This window comes from Ostrea edulis, chromosome 6, assembly GCF_947568905.1.
Source record: "Ostrea edulis chromosome 6, xbOstEdul1.1, whole genome shotgun sequence".
Classification (NCBI taxonomy): domain Eukaryota; kingdom Metazoa; phylum Mollusca; class Bivalvia; order Ostreida; family Ostreidae; genus Ostrea; species Ostrea edulis.
In genome coordinates this window covers 45,507,303-45,531,174 of record NC_079169.1, presented here as the reverse complement: position 1 = coordinate 45,531,174, position 23,872 = coordinate 45,507,303, and the positions used below count along the sequence as shown (strand labels likewise).

Below are 23,872 nucleotides of genomic sequence, written 5' to 3'. Positions count from 1 at the left end.
TCTGCTTCATAAGAATACAAAAATCAGTTCATCTAACAAAGAAGCACAATTTGTGCCAATGGGAAAGCCGACATACTGTTGAAAGACCCCATCTCCAAAAAGTACGTAAATGTCGGTGAGAAACCCCAGCATCTTTTTAGTATCAACTTCAGAGTACTTTTACCGAAAATCAAAACTGATATTTAACAAAATTGGTTTTTGGATGAATAATTTCAAAATATAAATATTTCCGCCGAATTCCATTTTTATTGATGGAGCAGCAGTCTATGATGTAAAAAACCTAGTCTTTAATTTGTCGTGGTGGCCTTATACATGCATGTTGATGTCTTTAATTTGTCGTAGTGGCCTTATACATGTAGATGTTTTTAATTTGTCGCGGTGGCCTTATACATGTATGTTGATGTTTTTAATTTGCCGTGGTGGCCTTATACATGTATGTTGTCTTTAATTTGTCGTGGTGGCCTTATACATGTATGTTGATGTCTTTAATTTGTCGTGGTGGCCTTTAATGTTGAAAAGTCGTACGTTGTAGTGCTGTTGATTTTGTAAAACTTTGCTGGTTTCAAATTCACTAAAACATTTTGGGGATTTTTGAGAATTTACACTTTATTTACATATTTTCTTATATATGTTACGGAACATTACGTCTAAGGTTTCTCCTTCACAGGTGAGAAATAAAGGTAAGGGCACTGACGGGATCAAAAAATGCACCTTTCGTTGTAAAGATTTTTTGTGAAGTTTTGGAATTCAGTATAGGTACGGTAACTTAATGCATCCGTCCCACTAGCTGCAGAACTGTAGCTCTCTGAAAAAATATTTTGACATAACAGTTATGTCAAAATATTTTTTCAGAGAGCTACAGTTCTGCAGCTACCGTCCCACTTAATGGAATATCAATTTCGTTTTTAAAATCTGAAACATGAATGAAATTTGCTTGGACAGTCATGTATTACAGTACATGTATATCACATCTGCTTCTCAAAAACGTCAGCATTGCGAAGCCAGTGCAATAGTTTGACGCCACTCTTATTCAAATTAGTGACATGTTTGTAAATTCATATGCAACGGCATGAAAGATGAAAACCACTGGGAAATTATATCCCAAGTTCAACGTGTTGGTAATGCGTAATTTAGACTATATTTTCATTATTTATCAACAATTTGTTGACATTAGATAAATAGTAAACACTTTAATCGTTGATGGTTATTAACAAAGCATGCCACAAGTTCAGGAATTACGGTTTTCATTGAAACTGTATTTATCAATTAATTAAAGACGGATTGTGGTACATGAAATCATTACAATGCATTTAATTTGATAGTGGCCCGATCAATCTACATCATTTACGAAATGAAATGAGGAAAATTGTGGTGCTATTAAAGTAAGGCACTGCAGAGTTGAAAGTGTAAAATGACGCATGCATAGAAATATATACGATGTCGATTTCAGTAAACAACGAATGTCCCAATGGGTAGGATTTTGTTTCTCTACATAATCTCTCGCAAATTCAAAACTTGTTATTTCTATTTGCATCAATACCGACGTCCACACCCTAGAAGAGTGATTCACTAGTTTTTGATTTACCTGATGGATCTGCCACCTGGAACTGTTTTCTGTACACTGAGTAAGGTTTTTCTTTATCTTTTTAATTATCAGATATTTGGGAATTTTAATATTGTTCTTAAGATTTTAACAACCTGTTGATGTACCTGAATAAGATGATATGCTCAATCGATAAGAACGTAATATTTGTACATGTACAGTAATGAAATATGAAGAAAAAACAACGGATTTGATTATGTTTCCAAGATTGTTCATCCACTCATCTCAGCCGGCCACACACATTCTGGCATGCTTCCGTTGATTTCACCCCCCCCCCCCATAATACAAATATTAACCGACATCATTGAGAAGCAGTCAAGTGGTAACAGTAATACACAATCCACTAATTGATGATAAATATGTTCGCTGGTAGAATGTACATAGTACACTTTTTCTATAATGTAATAATAGCCTGAATTTGATCAAGGGCTGGCGGGGCATGATATCTCTTAAAATTTGGATTGATACACGTGAATAGAAGAGTTGAAAGAGACAATTTTGCAAAGGGAACATTAGATAAAGAATGTCATAAATGAAATCATCTTGTATGTCATCTCGCCCTAATTTACGAGTGAGAAATGTACATTATTAAAACGATAGTATACGTATATCAGTATTACATAATAAAATACTTATCATATGCCATCTCGGTCTGACATAAAGAATATCAGGTAATCTAAACCTATATCGAATGTCATCTCAGTCTGACATTGAAAATGTTTCATAATAAAATTCATATCATATGTATCCCAGTATTAGATATCAATAGAATCTAAATCACATGAATGTAAGTCTGATATAGAGCCGTTATCTGATAAAGTGAAGATAACGAACAGTGATTAATCTCAGAATACAAAACTGATAAAGTGAAGATAACGAACAGTGATCAATCTCAGAATACAAAACTGATAAAGTGAAGATAACGAACAGTGATTAATCTCAGAATACAAAACTGATAAAGTGAAGATAACGAACAGTGATCAATCTCAGAATACAAAACTGATAAAGTGAAGATAACGAACAGTGATCAATCTCAGAATACAAAACTGATAAAGTGAAGATAACGAACAGTGATCAATCTCAGAATACAAAACTGATAAAGTGAAGATAACGAACAGTGATCAATCTCAGAATACAAAACTGATAAAGTGAAGATAACGAACAGTGATCAATCTCAGAATACAAAAATGATAAAGTGAAGATAACGAACAGTGATCAATCTCAGAATACAAAAATGATAAAGTGAAGATAACGAACAGTGATTAATCTCAGAATACAAAACTGATAAGGTGAAGATAACGAACAAGTGATTAATCTCAGAATACAAAACTGATAAAGTGAAGATTACGAACAGTGATCAATCTCAGAATACAAAACTGAGAGTAGGACAAACACAGACGTCTGGATACATCAGAGGAAGGATCAGGTGACTAGGAGGAGTAAGCAGCCACTGCTGACATATTACACGTGCTTCATGAAAATTATGTCGGCGTGTATTTTCTAAAATGAAATTAATTTTCTTATATTTACATTCTATTTATATTTATGTCCGAATTTCAAGTCGTACTATATTTATCAAGTAGTTCTGTATTCATGTGCGCATTGTTAACAGCTGCAGCTCGCGTTCACGAGGAAATGGCTATCATTACACTTTGTAAAGATTGAAAATGTAAGTAGAATGAAATATACTGTGTATTTCATCACCCAACATGTTTCCAAAATTCTAGATGAATTGCAAATGTAGTCATGAACACAAAAAATATAAAGATATATTGCATATATTCCATGAGGAAAAATATAAAAGACTGGGCTCAACTATGCATCCGACGCGCAAACAATCACTTCAGCATTGCTGCTGTGATTTAGTGACTGCGTAATTCGCGTGTTGGATTATCTAATTACTCTATCTCTCGGATTCAATTTTCTTCTTATACAACCCAATCTACATGTATATCTTAAATAAGATTGTATGGTTTTAATTTGAAATCAAGAATGTAAAGCATTCAATGAACCTCGCCGTAAACTAGGCTTGGGGGTTCTCGAAAAAATATCAAACATAACTTTGAGGTTTTTTTTATTTGAACAGTGAAAATTAATATTTCAGACTTAACAAGTTTCGGCTTAACATTGTTTTTAAAAAATCCAGGCCTGGTTTGAATTTGTACTGTCGTAATTGCTACAGGAAGGACACTCCATCTCTGCAGCCATTATTGAATTCTTATTATACATATATGTAAACAAAGCACCTTACATTTTTAGGCATATTGACGTTCAGTTTGGGACATGAAGCTGCTCCATCTTCTCGTCCAGTGTACTTTCGTGCTTTGGAAACTGCTTTGCGGACCGAGCTGTTCAACACTAGAAATTACTCCGCTCTCCAGCGACCGGACCAAAAAGTGACTACTAAGGTGTCCTTGACCTTGCTTACTATTAACGAACTGGTCAGTATTGCCGTGAAAGTTGTCAATGTAAAAACTATTGTGAAATGAGGTTTCTCTTCACATTTTATATGAAAGGTTATTAGAAAAAAATATTGAGACTGAGTAATCGTGAATAAATGCACCTAGCTGTACCATTTATCGATCAGGCTATTCCGCGCAGACGATGATATTATACATAATTTAAATATCATTAAAAAAGTTTCGACTCAGAAATGTTCATTTCCGTAAGCTAAATACAACTTCGCTGAGAGAGAGAGATTAAGAGTAGGGAAACCACAGATCCCTGGGCATACCAGAAGTGGGATCAAGTGCCCAGGAGGAGTAAGCATCCCCTGGCGACCGGTCACACCCGCCGTAAGCCCTATATATTGATCGGATAAACGGAGGAATCGGTAGACATAATCAGTGTGTAAAGAACGGCATCAAATGGTATGAGATATGTTCGTCGGCAATTTGTCGAATGACTGGTTGTATTGGTAAATTGTTTATTTGTCAGTAGTTATAAAAGTAGTTCGTGGAATGGATTGAACTAGATTATAACAAAATGTGTCTTCATTGTCGCAAATGACAAGCAATATACTTCAATAGACTTTACGCAGAAAATGCAGCGTGAATCTAAATATTTAATAGTGAAAAATGTGTTGTGATAGACACGAAAAATGACTCCAATATTCTAGATATATATAAACAAACAATGTGTTTACGCTGCTGATGCCGTGTAGATGTATATACACGAACGTAGTGCACAGCGTGGTCTAGTGTGGGCGTTGATTCCAAGTCTGGCATATACTGTTAAAGGGGCATGGGAACGATTTTGGTTTAAGAGACACTACAGCTCATTTTCCACATTTTAATGAAGTGTTTTTTAAACCATATATTGATAAAATGATAAAATTCACATCGATACTGACAATTTTGAACATTTGGGATGCATCAATTTACTCTCAACTGCGCGTTGAAGATCGTCCGGAATTCAAAGGTTTCTTCATGCTGACTCGACTTTTGAATGCTTATTTACATCACGTGGTTTTGAATGACAGTAAAGGTGTTGTGTAGGAAATTATCTAAATTCCCCTTCAAGGGGTCCACACTCACCTTTCAAGTACATAAGATTATTCCCTGCTCCTTATAATAACTAATTATAAATAATTATTTCAACAGAAACCCTTCCATGTTCCCATTGACAGATGTTTTTACAACTAACACGTGTCGTGTTCAGATAGAAATAGCACGTACTTACTTTTAAACGTAGTGTCTTCGCAGCTAGTCTCAATGGCAGATTTAGGGGGCCAGTATCCCCCTCCCTTTTTACGCCACAGATTGTGAATGAAAATCAAAATTTTGCACCCGAATGGCCAATTACTTTGGCTAATCTTTGACTTTCACACCCCTCTTCGGAAATCCTAGATCCGCCACTGAGTTACATGCGTTTCTCCGAGCTCTCTGTTTTCCAACGGTCATACTGATCCCTAGGTAAATTTTATTTCACGCATGAGTTTTATCTCATTCTATTTTTACCTCTTTTCTCACAGAATCTGTCAAAATGCTAGATCTATCAACTACACTTTCTCTCACTGGACGACATGCTGCACTGTTTACTGTCTATGCGCATGCGCCTGAAGACTAAAAGGAGGAGACTCGATATTTTTTGTATAGGCCATAAAAAAGTATTAATTTTTACGTTAAAACGATAATTTTTAACTTTAGATAAGTGTTATTTTCGTAAAGTTCATACTTTCAACAATGCAACAAAAATTGAGAAAGCGCTGGAAAAATTGTCATTTCATGATTTTTGCGCAAAATGAGCTGTAGTGTCTCTTTAAAGAAAATAATTCATGTATAACAAAGTAGGAAACCCCAAAACAATATTTCAAAAACTAACGTTAGGATAAAACTTTTCATTTTCAAAACAAGGCACGAGACTGATATGTTCTCGTGTTACAAAACGTGACTCAGCTATTAACATAGTAGCAACGTTGACAGCTTTGGTGAATATAGCTGTTATATACAATGTATGTACAGTGTATAACCGAAAATTCTCCGTTCTTTGCAAATGCACCCAGAATTGATTTATCATTAATTTATGTCAAACTATTGAATGTCTTTGACATGCTTTTTTATAAAGTTTTGTGTTCTTGCATTTGAGGAATTAGAATGGTCATTTATTAACTAATAAATGACAAAGTATTATGCCAAAAAATCATATAAAACAGTTAGAAATATAACAAACTAAAACACAATACTGCAATTCATGCTAAGGAATTGTACTAATGCGCGTAATGCATTGACCGATTGCAAGCTGTCCTGCATATAAACGTACCGTATAGCGGCTTTAAATATATGGTGATTTGTTGGCTAATAATTTTAGCGGAATAAATTTTGGTGGACAAGGAAGAATTATCTTCTTTTGCAAATACTGAAGTCGCAATCGGGTGCATGTTTGGTGAGTTAAATTTTGGCTTAAAGCTATCTAATCGTTGAAATAAGCCAATATCACCCCCGAGGAAAACACCCGCCATACGGTATGTAATGTGCACGCATACTTCTCACATCATCTACATGTATCTATTTGTACCCAATAGGTTTCCAAGCGCAGGAACTCGCCTGCTCCTCTGTATTCTTCTTGTCAATTAAGAAATTATGATTGCGTTTTCGTGTAAGTTACAGGATAACCTCCGAGGTCGAAAAATGTTGGTTTGAAATATAAAAGTTGAGGCTTAAGTTTTATATTTCTGAAACTGAACCTGTTTTTATACGCAATTTCCGAGTTGCCCAATAGTTCTTTCCCTTTGTGGAACTCTTACGCACAGTGGGACGCAAAGCATATTATCGTCCACACGCGGTGGGTACAAATGCTTATCGCTGCTTTCATATATTGCCTAAAGGCCGATTATCAGACATCATGTAACAATCCAAACTGCAGGGTCACACAATATTAGTAGGTTTATTAGTATTTAATAATAAAATAGCTGAAACAAAAATCGATGATCACCATTTTTCTTTGATGAAAATATCATTCATACAGAGGAGACAAAAAATGATTTATGGATAACTGCTAGGGTGGTGCTCTGTTTGACACAATTAAACACATAACACGGTTTGAGGAATTAGAATGGTCATTTATTAACTAATAAATGACAAAGTATTATGTCAAAAAATCATATAAAACAGTTAGAAATATAACAAACTAAAGCACAATACTGCAATTCATGCTAAGGAATTGTACTAATAAAACATTACAAATATGCCACAATCCTAAAAACTACAATATAAAAAATCATAAATACAATATTATGACTAGAAAAACCCTCAAGTTACAAGAGCAGATAAGTTGGCAAATTGTATATACAAAAAGTGTCAATGGTGGGGTATCTTCCACTAGGGGGTAGTGGTAAACTCTTCCAAACACAACTGTAAACATCGGGGGAAAATGGCGAGTGACGCTACCAACTTGCGCATGCGCAAGTACCAAAATAGTGGCGGTAATTATGAATACAGTATCCATAAATGTTTTATGTTCATAAATATGTATTTCATATTTAATTTAATGGCCTAATTCAAACAATACTGTTCTTTATATGTTCAGTTTGATGCATACCAACGGCTGATATAATTTTTTTTTTTTACACTTTCATTAATTTTATCCGTATTTACATAGCTAGTCTATAGTATATGTATACATCTTGTACCCGCCCAAGCGTTCAACAGAACACTGAATGTACCTCCATCACAAAAGAGCTGATATCTCGAAAGTTGCGTATTTGATTTAACGCCTAATTTTACACAGAGTATTCAATGGCGTTGCACATGTATAATATAAAAATCTTTAAAAGAATAAACAATACATCATAATTGCTGTGATAAAATTTAGAAATTCATTTCAAAATTAAGTATTATCTCCCTCATGTATCCTTAGACGAATTTGACTCCACTTTTTGGCACTTTGTTTTCCCCTAAAATAGCTCTTACAAGTTTATAATTGTTATTTCGGATTTCAAAAATTTCGGCAGAGCATCACTGAAGATACATTATTATAGACAATGAAGGCAAATGTAAAGTTAGATAAGATTTATTTTGTTGTTGGCGAACGAGGCCACGGCCGTAGGGCTGCCGGATGATAAATGGCTAGCCCTAAATTATATACATTACATTAAATTATCATTATGCCATATTATCATTTGATGGCTTAATAGTCAAAACATTTTTTGGAACGACTTCAACCACTGTCCAATGTAGAGCCCTCAAAGATATCATTCATTCCATCATTATACATTATGCATACATGATGCATTCCAACATTATACATACAATATGCATTATATCATTATACATCGTGGCATTATATCATTAAACATTATCATTATTGGCTTTATGATTGAGAAAGATAGACAACATTATTATATACTTTCAATTTCATCTCTTCTTTTTTCTTTAAAAGTTTGCGGGCATATATCACACGATATATGCCCGGAAACATTCCGGCCCGCAAACATTACGTCACAATCAAATTTCTACGCCGTTAATTTTGAAATTTTTCGTGTTTTTCATCTTTTACTCAGTTAAACCGAAAAAGTTATTGTTAAAAATAAAATTATTGTTAGTTTCTAAATGAAATTGAAAGTATATAATAAAAAGATTATAGACTTTGTATGGGAAATATGACGACCTCGTTTTTTGTCGCGGACGGACCTCGCAAGCTCGGTCCGTCTACGCGCCAAAAAACTCGGTCGTCATATTTTCCCATACAAAGTCTATAACCTATAACTATACTGGTACTGGGAACAGATATTCAGTATGATAATGCTATCAAATCTATAAAAGCCAAAAGCGTTGCGAAATATCGCCACATGGTTGTTCAAGCAAATGTGAGAACAACCACCGTCAATAAAATTGGAGGATGAGCGACGCTTACATCGACCGTGTCCTACGTTCGCCATTGAAAGAGCAGACTTGTTGCAGCTTACTTTGTAAATTGTATAATAGTAAGTCATTGCCAAGTTCAGATAGATGAACTCCATCGTTAACGAACAATCCGCTAGAATCCTAAGATATATCGGGATAGCTGATATAGAAACCATTGTTCACAACGAACAATTTGCTCATAAAACTGTTAATTCTTTTGACTGCAATATTTTGAGATTTAACATTTTTACTGTAACGCCATGAAAATCTTGGAAGAATATGAGACCAACCAAGGAGGGTGTTTGGAAGGTCAGACCAAATCCTTTGAAATGTTTCTTTCATTCTCAATCGAAGTTCGAGTAAAGGCACATTACCAATATCATTACCCCCACAGTGAATTATTAAAATTTCAGGCAATGGTTCATACCTCCTTAGTAACTGAATGCGAGGGAACAATTTCTATCAAGTTAGACCACCCTTGCCCTGCCAAAGGATGTGATAGTTTAGACGTCTAAGTCCCAGATGTGATTTTTCAGTTGAGAGGCTTGCTCGTTGGAATGCCCGCTTGATAATGGATGAACCAACTATCCATATACTTTTTTCTTGACCTATGTGATAAAATATATTCTACTAAGTTCTAATATAAGTTTTATAAGCATTTGAAATCCATCTACCTTTTTTTCATTATTTCGGATTCAGAATGCCCTTTTGAAAAACTGTCCGATGCAGCTCCAATTCGGAAAGAGTGAGAAGTGTAACATGAATTTGAAAGACCTAAATTATTTATTGCTTTATTAAGGACTGATGTAAATTGATAACGGGTAAGTGGACTGTCGTCTACATGAACAAAAAGCTGACCATTAATTTTTGGTCTGACAAACAAATATCTTTGTAAATGAAAAAGAGGGCAAATAACTGTAATATCTGACTCGTTCAACTGAATTAACGATCCTTTTCCTGATTGGTCAGTTTTGGAATATGGAACTGTTATCTTTAATAATTTCTTATTCAGTGACTGGTCAAATAAAATTTGTATGTGGTTAATGCCAATAACATGGCGAATGTCGCGTGTTTTACTGCATGTAAATTCACCGACTCTCAAAAAGGCATGGTATGCTAAGGAAAAGGCCGAGCAAAATAAATATGTTTCAAAATTAGAGGAACACACTAAACTTGAACTTGACATGAGGTTTTTCAAAATATTTTCAGTAATAGGCAAACGACGGTCAATTGTTTTGCGGGAACGTTTTATAAAAATTGTTAGGTTCATTTCTTAAATAACCCGTTAAAATGTTGGTACATATATATATCTAAAATTGTCAGTGTTGTGTTAGAAAATTAATGCAAAATAGAAATCTCCTCTAGTAGTTTTCTAATCATGAAACATTGTGTATAGTCGTTGGTGCCTATCAGTTTGCACTTAAAACTTATACCAGCTAAATAAGATGATATAGTGCTGTACGCTAAATTGCTAAGTGATAAGTGAGCAATGAATATACACAAGTGAGAGAGGGGAGGTCCCCAAATTTCCTCTAAACCGTAGTCCTTCCTGAAACTAGAAAATAACTTTAAACTATTGGAATACAGTAGTTTTGTGTTTGGGGCAATAGATTCAAGTGTTAAATGCTATATTTCAGCTCTAATATCATCTTCGTGAAATCTTCTGGGATCGGTATAGGATCTTGGTCCGCTTCTGGTGCAAGAGACCGAAATCTTTCCCACTGTTTTCGAGAAATAGAATCAGCGATTGAGTTATTGCAACCACAAATATGCTTTGCTTTAAAATACATATTATTAACCATTGAATGGAGCACTAGAGGGCGCACTAATTCCATAACTCTTTTAGATTTTGATGTCTTTTTATTCATAATCGATACTAAAGCAATGTTGTCGGTATGAAACATTATTTTCTTATTTTGGAAATGGTTTTTGAATAACAGAACTGCCAAAACTATTGGAACTAATTCTAAGAAAGTAATATCAGATATTATATCTGAATCCTGCCATTGTGTAGGCCACTGAAAATATGCCCGATGGCCTTGTAAATAAACGCCACAGCCAAGTTGAGCATTACCCGCACTATCTGTATATAAATGAAGTTCAAAATTTGAAAACCAATTAACTTCCAAAAACTTGAAACTACCGTTGAATTGCTCGAGGAAATTTAACCAAACCCGTAGGTCGCTCTTCATACCAGCATTGACTCTTATAAAATGAGACGGATGTCTAATACCACACATGGCATCGCAGAAACGGCGATTAAAGGCACGGGCTGAGGGAATGGCTTTGGCACAAAAATTGAAGGAACCAACTAAGGATTGTAGAAGTTTTAATGTTATTTTGGATTTAGCCAAAATTGTTTCAATAGATTCCTTAAGTGCAATGGTTTTTTCCTCTGGTATACTTATAACCATTTTTCCTGTGTCTATTTCTATACCAAGATAAACCAATGAACTTTTAGGACCAACGGTTTTTTTCTCCGCCAGCAGAATTCCAAATTCTCGACAAGTATTCTGAAAGTTTTACATTAATAATTTACAGCTTTCGAATTCTCTAGCAGCGAAAATAAAATCATCTAAGTAATGGTTTATTGTTTTTAGGCCTGTTTTTGTGATTGTTACCCACTGTAAAAAATGGGCAAATTTTTCCCTAAGGGCACAACGTGCAGAACATCCCATAGGTAAGCACATATCGTAATAAAACTTGTTATCAAATTTAAAACCTAATAACTCATGATCAGAGGGAGGTATTGGTAATAAACGAAATGCTGATTTGACATCCATTTTTGCAAGAAGGGAGTTTTTTCCTAATGCTGAAATCATTTCTAATACTTCGTCAAACGGTGTGTAATGAACCGCACAATATTCCGTATCGATAAAATCGTTTACACTATTTCCTTCTGGAAATGATAAATGATGTATTAAATGCCAACCCCCATCTTTTTTAACCACAATACCTATAGGTGATATTCTAAAATTTTGTAGGGGAACTTGATCAAAATGACCTGCAACCCGACTTCCTTGTCTATTTTTTGCTTAACTTCCACTGGATGTTGCCGAGTTGATATTAAATTGGTACATGTTGATGCAAAACGAGAGCCTAAATATTTTATTTTAAAGCCATATGTAAAGCCTTCCCTTAATTCATTAGCTCTGAAGTTTCATGATAAATACAAAGGTAAGCCTCCATATTATGTACATTAATTGGTGTTGTTCGAAAGTTTGCTGACTGTGGTTTTTTCCATGAGCGACGAAAAAGGCTAGGAGAGGACTTGTCCTGGTTATTAGACACAATAGATCTGTTTGAATTTTGATTTGTTACTTGACATTTTGTAGCAGGGTGCTTACCAGAACACTTCAAACAAAGATGACTATATTGACAGTAAGGACGAACACAAAAACCTTTGTTATTGAAATCAAAACATCCCTTTTGTTGGGATGTCTGTTGTCTAGGTACATTTGAAGAATTTACGTACAGTAGCCACAACTCTTGGTCGATTTTGTTCCAGGGAATACAAACATTTCTTGCCTTCTTAAGACGAAATTGTCTGTCATATTCCCTCCAACCAAATCCCGTTGACCGACTAGCTGCGGCTTTTACATTTGCCATATATTTTAGCATTTGCTGGGATTGATCAGAATGAGCAACTAAGTATATGCTCATGAAAATAAAAAATGCATCTAACCATGTTTGAATGTCGAGTATTTTGTTTTGACTGACTGGTTTGACAGATAACTGACCATTACTTAAGACAATTTTGTTTTCTTGATCGTTGACTAGATGCCTATCTAGTAAACTGTACAATTCAATAAATTCACCTTTAAAGATTTTCTAATAAACAGTCTTTACGCCCAGCTGATTTGTGAAGTATGTTTACAACCGTTGTACTAAACGTGACGTAATGAAAGTCAAAGTATGACGACACAATGCTCAAACATAGAGTAATTCTCCCGGAGTTTTATCGGGTTCAAGAGCGATTGAGTTTTTCATTGCTATAATAATTATAGGTTATAGACTTTGTATGGGAAAATATGACGACCGAGTTTTTTGGCGCGTAGACGGACCGAGCTTGCGAGGTCCGTTCGCGACAAAAAACGAGGTCGTCATATTTCCCATACAAAGTCTATAACCTTTTTATTATATACTTTCAATTTCATTTAGAAACTAACAATAATTTTATTTTTAACAATAACTTTATCGGTTTAACTGAGTAAAAGATGAAAAACACGAAAAATTTCAAAAATTAACGGCGTAGAAATTTGATTGTGACGTAATGTTTGCGGGCCGGAATGTTTGCGGGCATATATCGCCCGCAAACTTTTAAAGAAAAAAGAAGAGATGAAATTGAAAGTATATAATAAGCATCCCCTGTCGACCGGTCACACCTGCCGTGAGCCCTATATCTTGATCAAATAAACAGAGTTATCCGTAGTCAAAATGGGTCTCGGTCTCGGAATGCAGACGATTGGTTTATACGGAATGAAAAATGTTCTGCAGTCATTTATGAATTTGTTTTACAACATATATTGATTGAGTTTTATGATTATAAAATTGACTTATCAGTCATCGACTTAATTGTTGCATTAGCAAAACTTGAGGTGCAAGCGAGATGTATATCAATTTTCTTATAATCAGTTAATACGTATGAAGGTATATCGTACAATAATGACCGCTGCATTCATTTGATCTTTCCAATAACCGTGGTGGTAGAATAATGTATAGATAGTCCAATATTCTAGATATATAAACAATGTGTTTACAAACACGATTTGGGGAGATAGTTTTTATGTAAATACGGAAGTATCCTGTGAAGAATTATTTATAATCCATTTATTTTTATCTTGACATTTTTAAACTGACATATTGAATAAATCATTACAGAATATCAAAGAGCAGCTTCTCTCTATATCGGGATATCTGACAGTGGTAAGTTGTTTGTTGTTGTTTTTTAAAGCATCACTGCTCCTTTTTATTGATATTATAATTTTGCTTATGAGTAGAGAAAGGGAAAACTATCACTATTGGAGAATTATTGTCTCTTCTGTGATATATCTAGCTGCAGAACTGTAGCTTTCGGAGCGAAATTCCCAGAGAGCTACAGTTCCGCAGCTACATCTGATCATGATCAAGCAGCATTATTATAAAAAAAAAAATCTATCTACAAAGACCCGGTGGTGACCCCATAACTGGTTATATAAATGAAAGGGTTTAATGAATTCGATTCAATATTTAGATGATTTTTCTTGTCTTGTAATTTAGCGTCCCCTTTGCGGACCCATTCCTACACGATGTATACAGATTCAACAAAGTTGTATCTTGACGACGAATATAGGAAATTATCCTTATTGTGTCCCCCATTTTTGATTCACTAGAGTCATTGTTAAAGTAATGGTTATCTTATAGCATACGAGTAATATTCACATTATCAAATAGATGAGCGGTCCTTCTGTCACGAGTGCGCGGAGCGCACGAGTGAGAGAAGGACCGTCCACCTCTTAGATAATGTGAATTTTACGAGGATGCTAGAAGATGACCGACTTGTCACATATTTCAAAAGCTTCTCATTTTACATTTATTGAACCATACATTCAATATAATGCTAGATTTCCATATACCATCGTCGGACGATGCATGTGCATAATTATAACATTTAATACGCTTTACCCGTAAAACAGCTAAACTAACTTAACGAAAATCGATTATCCCTGTCAGTATCAATCACATATTGGTGGCTTCATAAATATTTTTTCAGGAATTTAATTCTATACATGTATTTGTACAAATGTTTTAAGAAAACATGCATAACACAGATATTAAAGTAGTAAAAGGATTAAAGACTTGCATTAGCAAACTATTGAGAGAGAGAGAGAGAGAGAGAGAGAGAGAGAGAGACTATTTAACATTACTGACTAAAAAAAAAAACCGGTCACAGGTATGTGTATATCTGTTACATTACAATTCCTGTCTGCTTCAACGCCCATCAACAATCGGCGCACGCTTTACCCGTAAAACAGCAAAACTAACTTGATGAAAACTGATTATCACTGGCAGTATCACATATTGGTGGCTGTATAACACAAATCGTAAAGTGGGGAAAGGGTTAACGACTTGCATTAGCAAACTCTATAAAATGAGAGAGAGAGAGAGAGAGAGAGAGAGAGAGAGAGAGAGCAATTTAACATTGTGACATATTTACAGTGATTTTCTTTTGTTGTTCAGGTATTGTATCTGGTTATCATCAATAGGGTTTTGTTATCGCATATGTGATAAAACGAATTCCTCCCACCTTGTTATCGCATGGGCAGTCAGAATTACACAATGGAAACAAGACTGGGATAATTCAGTTTTCATGAAGTTACTGTTCCTGTTTCACGGGTAAAGCGTGCGCCGATCGATGTCTGGGGCGTTGAAACAGACGAGAAGTGTTATGTACAGTGTAACAAATACGTGTATACACATACCTGTGACCGTTTTTGAAGTCAGTAAGTAATGGTTATCTTCTAGCATCCGAGTAATATTCACATTATCAAATAGATGGGCGGTCCTTCTCTCAGAGGGGGTCCTGCTACACTTGGTCTGTTGCGGCGAGACGTCGGTTGCAGTCATCCCTTGGGGATCCGGGTTAGAATAGGTCCTCAGTACTCCTTGCTTGTCGTAAAAGGCGACTAAATGGGGCGGTCCTTCGGATGAGACCGCAAAAACCGAGGTTACAGCAGGTGTGGCACGATAAAGATCCTTCCCTGTTCAATGGCCATAAGCGCCGAGCATAGGCCTAAATTTTGCAGCCCTTCACAGGCAGTGGTGACGTCTCCACATGAGTGAAATATTCTCGAAAGGGACGTTAACCGATATTCAGTCAATCAATTGGTTGCTGTTGGATCAATCCTCTTGCGGCGGGGATTTAATCGACCACTGACATTTCTAAATGTTTTGATAGAATTGCTCAAACTGTTGAAAACATGAGATTAAGTTGTCTTTTGCAAATCATTTTCATCAAGTAAACTCGATACATATACAAAGAAAAAATCTGTACACTAGCTGTAGTGTTGAATATCGAAATATCTGTCCTTTTTTTCAAAATCCAATTCTATCTTCTCACCATACATAAATTTATTTCAGGGGTAAAAAAGGGTGAAGTTTTCATTAAAATCTTGATTTTCCTACAATATCGGCAACCTTCATATTCCCATTATGACATCATCAATTATTCATACACGGCAAAATATATTAAATCAATAGCAACATCTCCTTAATCTATACAAACATTAGCCTAAGGTCTCATCTGTAGAGCGATTAATGGGACTTTTCACAAATTTACTTTATACCATAAGTCGGAGGAGCACGGATAGAAAGAAATCTTTGTTTATAACTTACATGTATGAATTATCCTGTGGGGGATCCCGGGTTAGAATAGATCCTTAGTACCCCCTAGCTTGTCGTAAGAGGCGATTAAATGGACGGTCCTTCGGATGAGACCGCAAAACTGAGGTCCCGTGTCACAGCAGGTGGCATGATAAAGATCCCTCTCTGCTCAATGACCATAAGCGCCGAGCATAGGTCTAAATTTTGCAGCCCATCACCGGCAGTGGTGACGTCTCCATATTAGTGAAATATTATCGATAAACAATATTCAAACAATCATTGTACCATAGTTTGGCGTGCTTTCTTTTGTTAAAAGTGTGTGTTATCTGAACACATTCTCGAAAAGAAAAAAACAACATCACTGTCCACTGTATGAAGTTCCTCCAGATCAAAATTGCACATAACTGACTCAGACTAAGTTCTCCAAATACATTACAGATATTCGCACTGAATCTCACTTGAAATTTGATACAAGATAATATCCTCACTGGTCTCGTCCCAAATACTTTCTATTTCCATATTCTGCTCAAGTCGAGAAATACCTGTACGTAGAAATACGGGTATCATTTATAAAGTTTTATAAAAAGACCCAGTCACGTGATAAGAACGCGTTTGTTTCACCATTTTTTAAAAATCTATTGTATATACATGTAAATGTTTTTCCAGCCAATTTTAGTCAAAATATTTATTAAAATGAAGAATATCAAATAGGATTTTCAAAAGAGTAACCACCACCATCAGTTGAATATATTGCTAAATTTTTAAACAGAAAAATGCACGAATATGGGTTCTTAGAATTTTATTTGAATTTTTAAATTTCAATTCTTTAAAGCCAATACCGGTACTAAAAGCAAGGTGAAGATAACGAACAGTGATCAATCTCATAACTCCTACAAGCAATACAAAATAGATAGTTGGGCAAACACGGACCCCTGGACACACCAGAGGTGGGATCAGGTGCCTAGGAGGAGTAAGCATCCCCTGTTGACCGGTCACACCCGCCTTGAGCCCCATATCCCAGTCAAAATCAGTGTGCCAAGAACGGCTTAACAATCGGTATGAAACACGTCAGACAGCATTTGACCCAATGCGAGGTTGTATTGACGAACTAGATCGTTATAACGACCATAGAAGTTGCGAAATGCTGACTTCAATCGAGACTTGAAATCCCTGTACCATCAACTTGTTTGTCAGTGGCTTACCTCGATTTAAAAACTGACTATACCCAGAACAAGCTCTTGCATACCGAATCAGTTGAGATGTATAAACACCATATGCAGGCGATAATGGAATATTGCTACATAAATGTGGGAAGTTGACGATGGAGAAGCTGAAATCATCCCGTTTGTCATACAGTTCAGTTGTTAGTTTGCCGTTAATGTCTACTTTCAATAAAATATTTAAGTATGAAGCAGAATTGGACGACTCTGTGGTGTCCTTTATTTCGAGCTCACAGGGATATATCAAATCGACATATGAATGAAAGCTATCATTGTTAAAAGACAAAACGTCATCGATATATCTAAAAGTCGAATTGTAGGTCACAGCGAGAGATTTTTTCTTCTCACGTAAAAGTTTTTGAATAAATTCTGCTTCATATGAATATAAAAACAGGTCAGCTAACAAAGGAGCACAATTCGTGCCCATGGGAATTCCAACAGACTGTTGGAAGACCTGATCACCAAAGACCACGAAGATGTTGTCAATGAGGAACTCTATCATATTTTTTATTTCAACTTCAGAAGTCTGAGAATGTGTAAATGTTAAATAAAAATATCAAAACCAACAGTCCAAACATTTATATGCACTTTAAAAACGGCCTTTTAAAAACAATTAATGAACATACATTTTTCGGTGATAGAGAGTCATTATGATAGAAATCTATGGTGTATATGCACTTTAAAAACGGCCTTTTAAAAATAATTAATGAACATACATTTTTCGGTGATAGAAAGTCATTATTATAGAAATATATGGTGTACAAAGTGTAATGTAAAGGCATAACAATTGGCATCATATTATAAATAGGCTACCGCGCTTCCGAAAGCTATAATAAAATTAATTGAATAATAGTAAACCATGGTACAAGTCACTTACCCCATATAATATTGTTGATTATGTGCAGATACCCGATGGGCGTGGTCATAATGACACTCGGGAACTACGCTCCCTCTTGTCATTATGACCACACCCATCGGGTATCTGCACATAACCAACAATATCATATGGGGTAACTACTACATACATGTATGAATTGAACTGACATATACTGATACATGTAATTGCTACTTGATTTACCATCGTCTCAAACCTCCAAATAAAAAATGCAAATCGCGTGCATTTTTGTAAGTAAACTTTGATAACACTGTTGCGACTCCGTGGAGCATAGCTTTGGCAAGCTTTTAGCATGAGCGTTTTTTCAAAACAACCTACACGTGTGCTATATATCATATTTCTTGATCATTTGTGCTTTGAAGAAACTATGGTCCTACAATATGAATTGATTCGAATTCCATTAAACTAAGGAAGCTTTGTGTCGAGTAAGGTTCTTGAAAAGAAGAGCATATTGTAAAATGTTTACGCCAGAGTTTCAGGCGCTAATGGAAATTCATTAAAAAGATCACATGAAAAATTGGCTCAGATGAACTACGATGAAATATTTCTGTATATAATTTGGTTTTACAGTAAATTAAAGAATGGTTAGTGAAAATCATCCAGATGGGACCCATATAGTACGTTCGTAATAATTCCCTTTGATCCCGAATGACAATTCTGCGATACATGTCATTGCGCAATCTCGACACGGCTGAAATACGCGTTTTCCACCCAAAACGTCAATCTATATTAACTATATTTTCATTTTCCAAAAGGATTGGAAGGATGATCGACTTTCCTGGAGCAACAGGTCGGATACATCTCAAGATTACACCAGCATTAACTTTCTCTTCAGCACGGAAAAATATGTTTGGACGCCCGCCCTAATTGTTGAAAACTCGTGAGTAAAACCGTCAACAGTAATTATATACATTTATATTCTTTCGTGCATAATTCAAGGTTTTGAAAACGACACAGACTATAATACTGATTTCACTTTCTAATGTCTGTGAACTGTTTATAGAAAACGTTAGTATTTTTATTATATCCAATACCCTAATGCTATAAGCACTACGAACATATTAAAATATCAAGGAACACATCAGGAAGTATCAATAAACGCACCAGGAAGTATCAAGGAACACATCAGGAAGTATTAAGGAAGGCCCAAGGAACGCATCAGGAAGTATCAAGGAACACATCAGGAAGTATCAAGGAATGCATCCGCAACTCCAAGAGAAGCTTGGTGAATGATCACCTTAAAAATTAACACAAATATTGTATTACCGCTTTTCACATAAGTCTCATGACGCAATTTTGTCAAAGATGTCAGGTAGATTGCATTCACCGGCGCAGTTTTTGTTGATGGTAAATCTAATGTCTGTGGAGACGGAGTCGCCCTGGTGTATTGATATAGTTTCTCTTGTTGTCAGATTCCCTTTTGCAATGCATTCTAACAGATGCAAAGTGAAGATAACGAACAGTGATCAATCTCCTAACTCCTATAAGCAATACAAAATAGATAGTTGGGCAAACACGGACCCCAGGACACACCAGAGGTGGGATCAGGTGCCTAGGAGGAGTAAGCATCCCCTGTTGTTGCCTTATTTTAGAGATGTTTGTAAGCATTTCTTTGCCGAGATGACAGAACTCTGTCAAAAAGGCTATGACAAACACTCCAGGATAAATGCAATTAGTCTGCTGTTGCAACAATGAATTGTTTATCCTGTTCATTTAGCCGATAGAGTTGACCGAGCTGGATCTGCATAATCTCGGAAAGGGATTCATTCTTACACAATGAGCTGTCATAGACAATCACTGTTCTTGGATCTGGACACTCAGATGTTACCAAATGATCTTTCCTGGTATGGTGAATTTGACCTGTAACTCCATTTTCCGCCCTAAATCTCAGCCCATGTTGCCATTCACCTTCACTTCGGACTGGCACCAAGTGAAAGTCTTGAAAAACCTTCTATTTGAGGAAAGGTTGATGACAACAACTTTTGGCGATAGTTGATGTCACAATTCATTTTTATGCCCCCGAGATCGAAGATCGGGGGGGCATATTGTTTTTGACCTGTCTGTCATTTTGTAATTCTGTCTGAAACTTTAACCTTGCTAATAACTTTTGAACAGTAAGTGATAGAGCTTTGATATTTCACATGAGTATTCCTTGTGACAAGGCCTTTCCGTTGGTATTGAACCTTTTGACCTTGACATTTGACCTACTTTAATTTTTTCTAACATTGGTCATAAATTCTAAATGGTAAATATTAGAGCTTTCATATTGTACATGAGCATTTCTTTTGACAAGATCTTTCTACTGGTACCAAGATATTTGCCCTTGTTACCTTGGCCATCTTCGGAATTGACTATTATCGGGGGCATTTGTGTTTCACAAACACATCTTGTCTGAATATATAATATCTCATTCATGTAAGATGAAAACTGAACCCATTCCCTTAATGTATTTCGGTCGTCTGTTATCGGTTGTGCCAAGTCTGCGTCAGCTTCCATTGATTAAACGTTGAAGGATTTCTATGGAGTTCTGAAATTGGCTCAAACCTCAATTGTTTGCTGATTTTGTCTTGGATTGGTCTGACCTTAGTCGTTTCATTGCAGATTGAGGAGTATTGCAGACCGGAATATCTGGAAAATCGGTGAAGGCAAGACTGCTTTTAATGTTGGAATTCGGAGCGGCATTGGTTTCTTCCTCGCATGGTCTTGGTTTCTTTTTTTCCAGCTGTCTTGTTTGGCTTCGTTCTCAAGTTGGGTGGGGTTGTATACAATTTTCTCGCTGCTGTCATCAATGCCTATGGTTAAGTTGGCCGCTTCGCACTAGCAGCTTTCATTTGGACAACGAGTAACGGCATACCTATCGCCACGTGTACCTTCAACGACAAAGATTTGGGCTCAGTGCTGAGATGAACTTTGTTATCACGAATGGCAGGTATAATAGAATGGCGACCGATCTTTGTGCGGTGCTGCTGCCTACCGCTTCTGTGAGTTCCGAGATATTTGGTTGAATGTCTTTCCTCCCTTCATTGAGGCCAAAATTCTTTCCCCATGACGTCGACAGCCGCTTTATTGTGACATTTAAACCCTCGAGCTCGCATATATTGTTGGTGATTCCGTTCGTATTCTTCCGGAATCAATCTACAAGCCTATGTCGTGTCGTTAAAGTGGACTGCATCTCATCCATATGACATACTGGAAGGCCCCATAAATAAAAAAATTTATGCATACAGTGTATTGAACCCCTCGATTTTGGCCTGCAAAAGTGGTTTCAGTATATCCATTATTATATTTTCAGTTTGTATACAAGATCAAACTTTATGTGGTTTCAACATAAATTAATATTGGGGAGGAGTTCAGCAACTAAATTTTGAAAAGCAAGCTCTCTGTCTACAACAAGGATGTGCTTGCCAGATGGTATATTTGGAATTGTTGCCTTGATCTTTCTCCAAAACAGATCGCGAATACATTGAATCTTTCTGTCGTTGATCATGAATGTCACAGGAACAGTTTTTCCGTTCCGGAATAGAATAGGTTTTGCAACGACAACTGACATGTAGAAAAAAGTTCAAATATTGTATCATATGATAGAAGCACTGGCTCATCTGAACTTATCCTCAATAATTTGTTGACTTCTTCCATCATTTCGCTACATCCTAACACTATTGCCAGATCCAGGAATAATAATAATGTACACAACTTGAAAACTGGTATGCAACCTGAAGGGAATGGTAAAGCTGGTCGTGCGAAATTCTCTTTTGTTTTTAGGTCTTTCTGTATTTCGAAGCCGTTTTTACCTGATTGAACTTTCGGAGATTCCGCTTTCCTTGGTGTGATCTACTTACATCTGTAGTGACCATTTCCTCGAAGGCAGACCTTCGAAGATGGTTTATCGACATTAGAAGTACTTGCCTTCATTTTGTCTAACACTGATGGTTATGTTCGGTAGTAGTCTCCTTCTCCATTTTTGTGATTACCATGAAGACGGGGATAATAAGTGGATGGATCTCCGGTGTAGTGTATCGGGCGGTATTGCCTTTCCACATTTTAACTTTATACATGCGTCTTTCAAAACTGGCATCTGGAGTTTTGTCGCTGCGCTTGATGTAGTATATTTGACGCCATACTATGATATCCCCTTTCTTTCGAATGCCCGTTTCGGTTGCTCCAGCTACAGCCATCGCAAGACCACTCATTGGCTCTGGACTTTTCACCTTCGTCTGAAATGATATAGATTTCATCCGCCTTTGGGCGTACCGGAGGCTTTGTTGAAACTTTTGTCAAGTCAGGTTTGTTCAGCATTTCTAAAACATCTTTATAAATGATAACGTGGCTGTACACAATTGTGTCGGGCAGAGTTAAGGATATGTATATACGCTGCAACTACCTTCTACATGTAAGTGTTGATAAGCACATGGGGGTGGGTGACATCAGAGTACAACTGGTGGGTGACACCAGAGTACAACTGGTGGGTGGCATCAGAGTACAACTGGTGGGTGACACCGGAAAACAACTGGTTGGTGGCATCAGAGTTCGACTGGTGGGTAAAAGTAAATAAAACATGTACTTAGTTGTCATTGTTAGGCATCCGTACATACTATACTATACCTGAACAAAATTGTGAACTGTTCTTCACTTGATCAATGTTATTCATCATATGAATTTCAAATAATCTAATTATTATAGATACTAGTAATCTCGCTTTATTCTTTCAAAAATAAAATGTATATACCCGTTAACATATTTTATGAACAGTCCAACAATTTGTCATTTTAATCAGAATTTAAAAATGCATGATAATGAAGCACATATTTTATTTAGCTTGAGAAACCAAACATTTGGCGAATTTTATTTATTTATTAATTATTTTTGTTGTTGTTGAAAAACGAGACATTTTACACCTTTTGGAGTAAACCTTTGTACATTATATTGCATTACTACACATACTACTTTGTTGAAGATTTATAGTGCAGACTGTCCAGTAAGGTTCCTGCTACTATTAGTTTGTTGCAGCGAGTTGCTGATGGCGGTTGACCCTAGGATCCCCAGGGAACGGGTCTTCTTGAAGGTCGATCGTCCATGGATTCCCACAGTATAATAGGAGAAGTTGCTCCTTGAAGAAAGATATTACAATTCTTTATCTGATCGATCGACCCTCGGATCTCCCTTAGTATAATCGGGAATTCTTCTCGAAGACTGTATTAAGGACGTGGCAAAAGAGGTGTATCCGGAGTTCAGTCGTTTACTGGATTCAGATTGGAAACCCGCCAACCATTTGCTTAATTTGTCTAAATAATCTAGATGGTCGCCTACAGATCCTTATTCATTGCCGAAAGCAAAAAGACAGTTGTGTGCGCAGATTTGTTTATGGCCGAGAGTGTTTAACCACTGTCTTTAAGAAATAGTTGATCCCTAGCACTGATGTGTTAGTTGGTAAATATTATTTGTTAGACTA

The 23,872-nt window shown here is 36.1% G+C and overlaps 1 protein-coding gene across 1 annotated transcript in view; it reads left to right on the top strand.

Moving 5' to 3' along the window:
* The first annotated feature begins 1,520 nt into the window (after positions 1–1,520).
* The window catches only part of LOC125647201 (neuronal acetylcholine receptor subunit alpha-2-like), a 27,172-nt gene continuing 4,820 nt past the window's right edge, over positions 1,521–23,872 (top strand). Inside the window, exons 1-4 of the mRNA XM_056139767.1 lie at positions 1,521–1,625; positions 3,863–4,044; positions 13,828–13,872; positions 19,179–19,303. Coding sequence (XP_055995742.1) covers positions 1,589–1,625; positions 3,863–4,044; positions 13,828–13,872; positions 19,179–19,303 — 389 coding nt within the window. The 5' untranslated portion in view covers positions 1,521–1,588. The remainder of the gene's footprint in view (positions 1,626–3,862; positions 4,045–13,827; positions 13,873–19,178; positions 19,304–23,872) is intronic.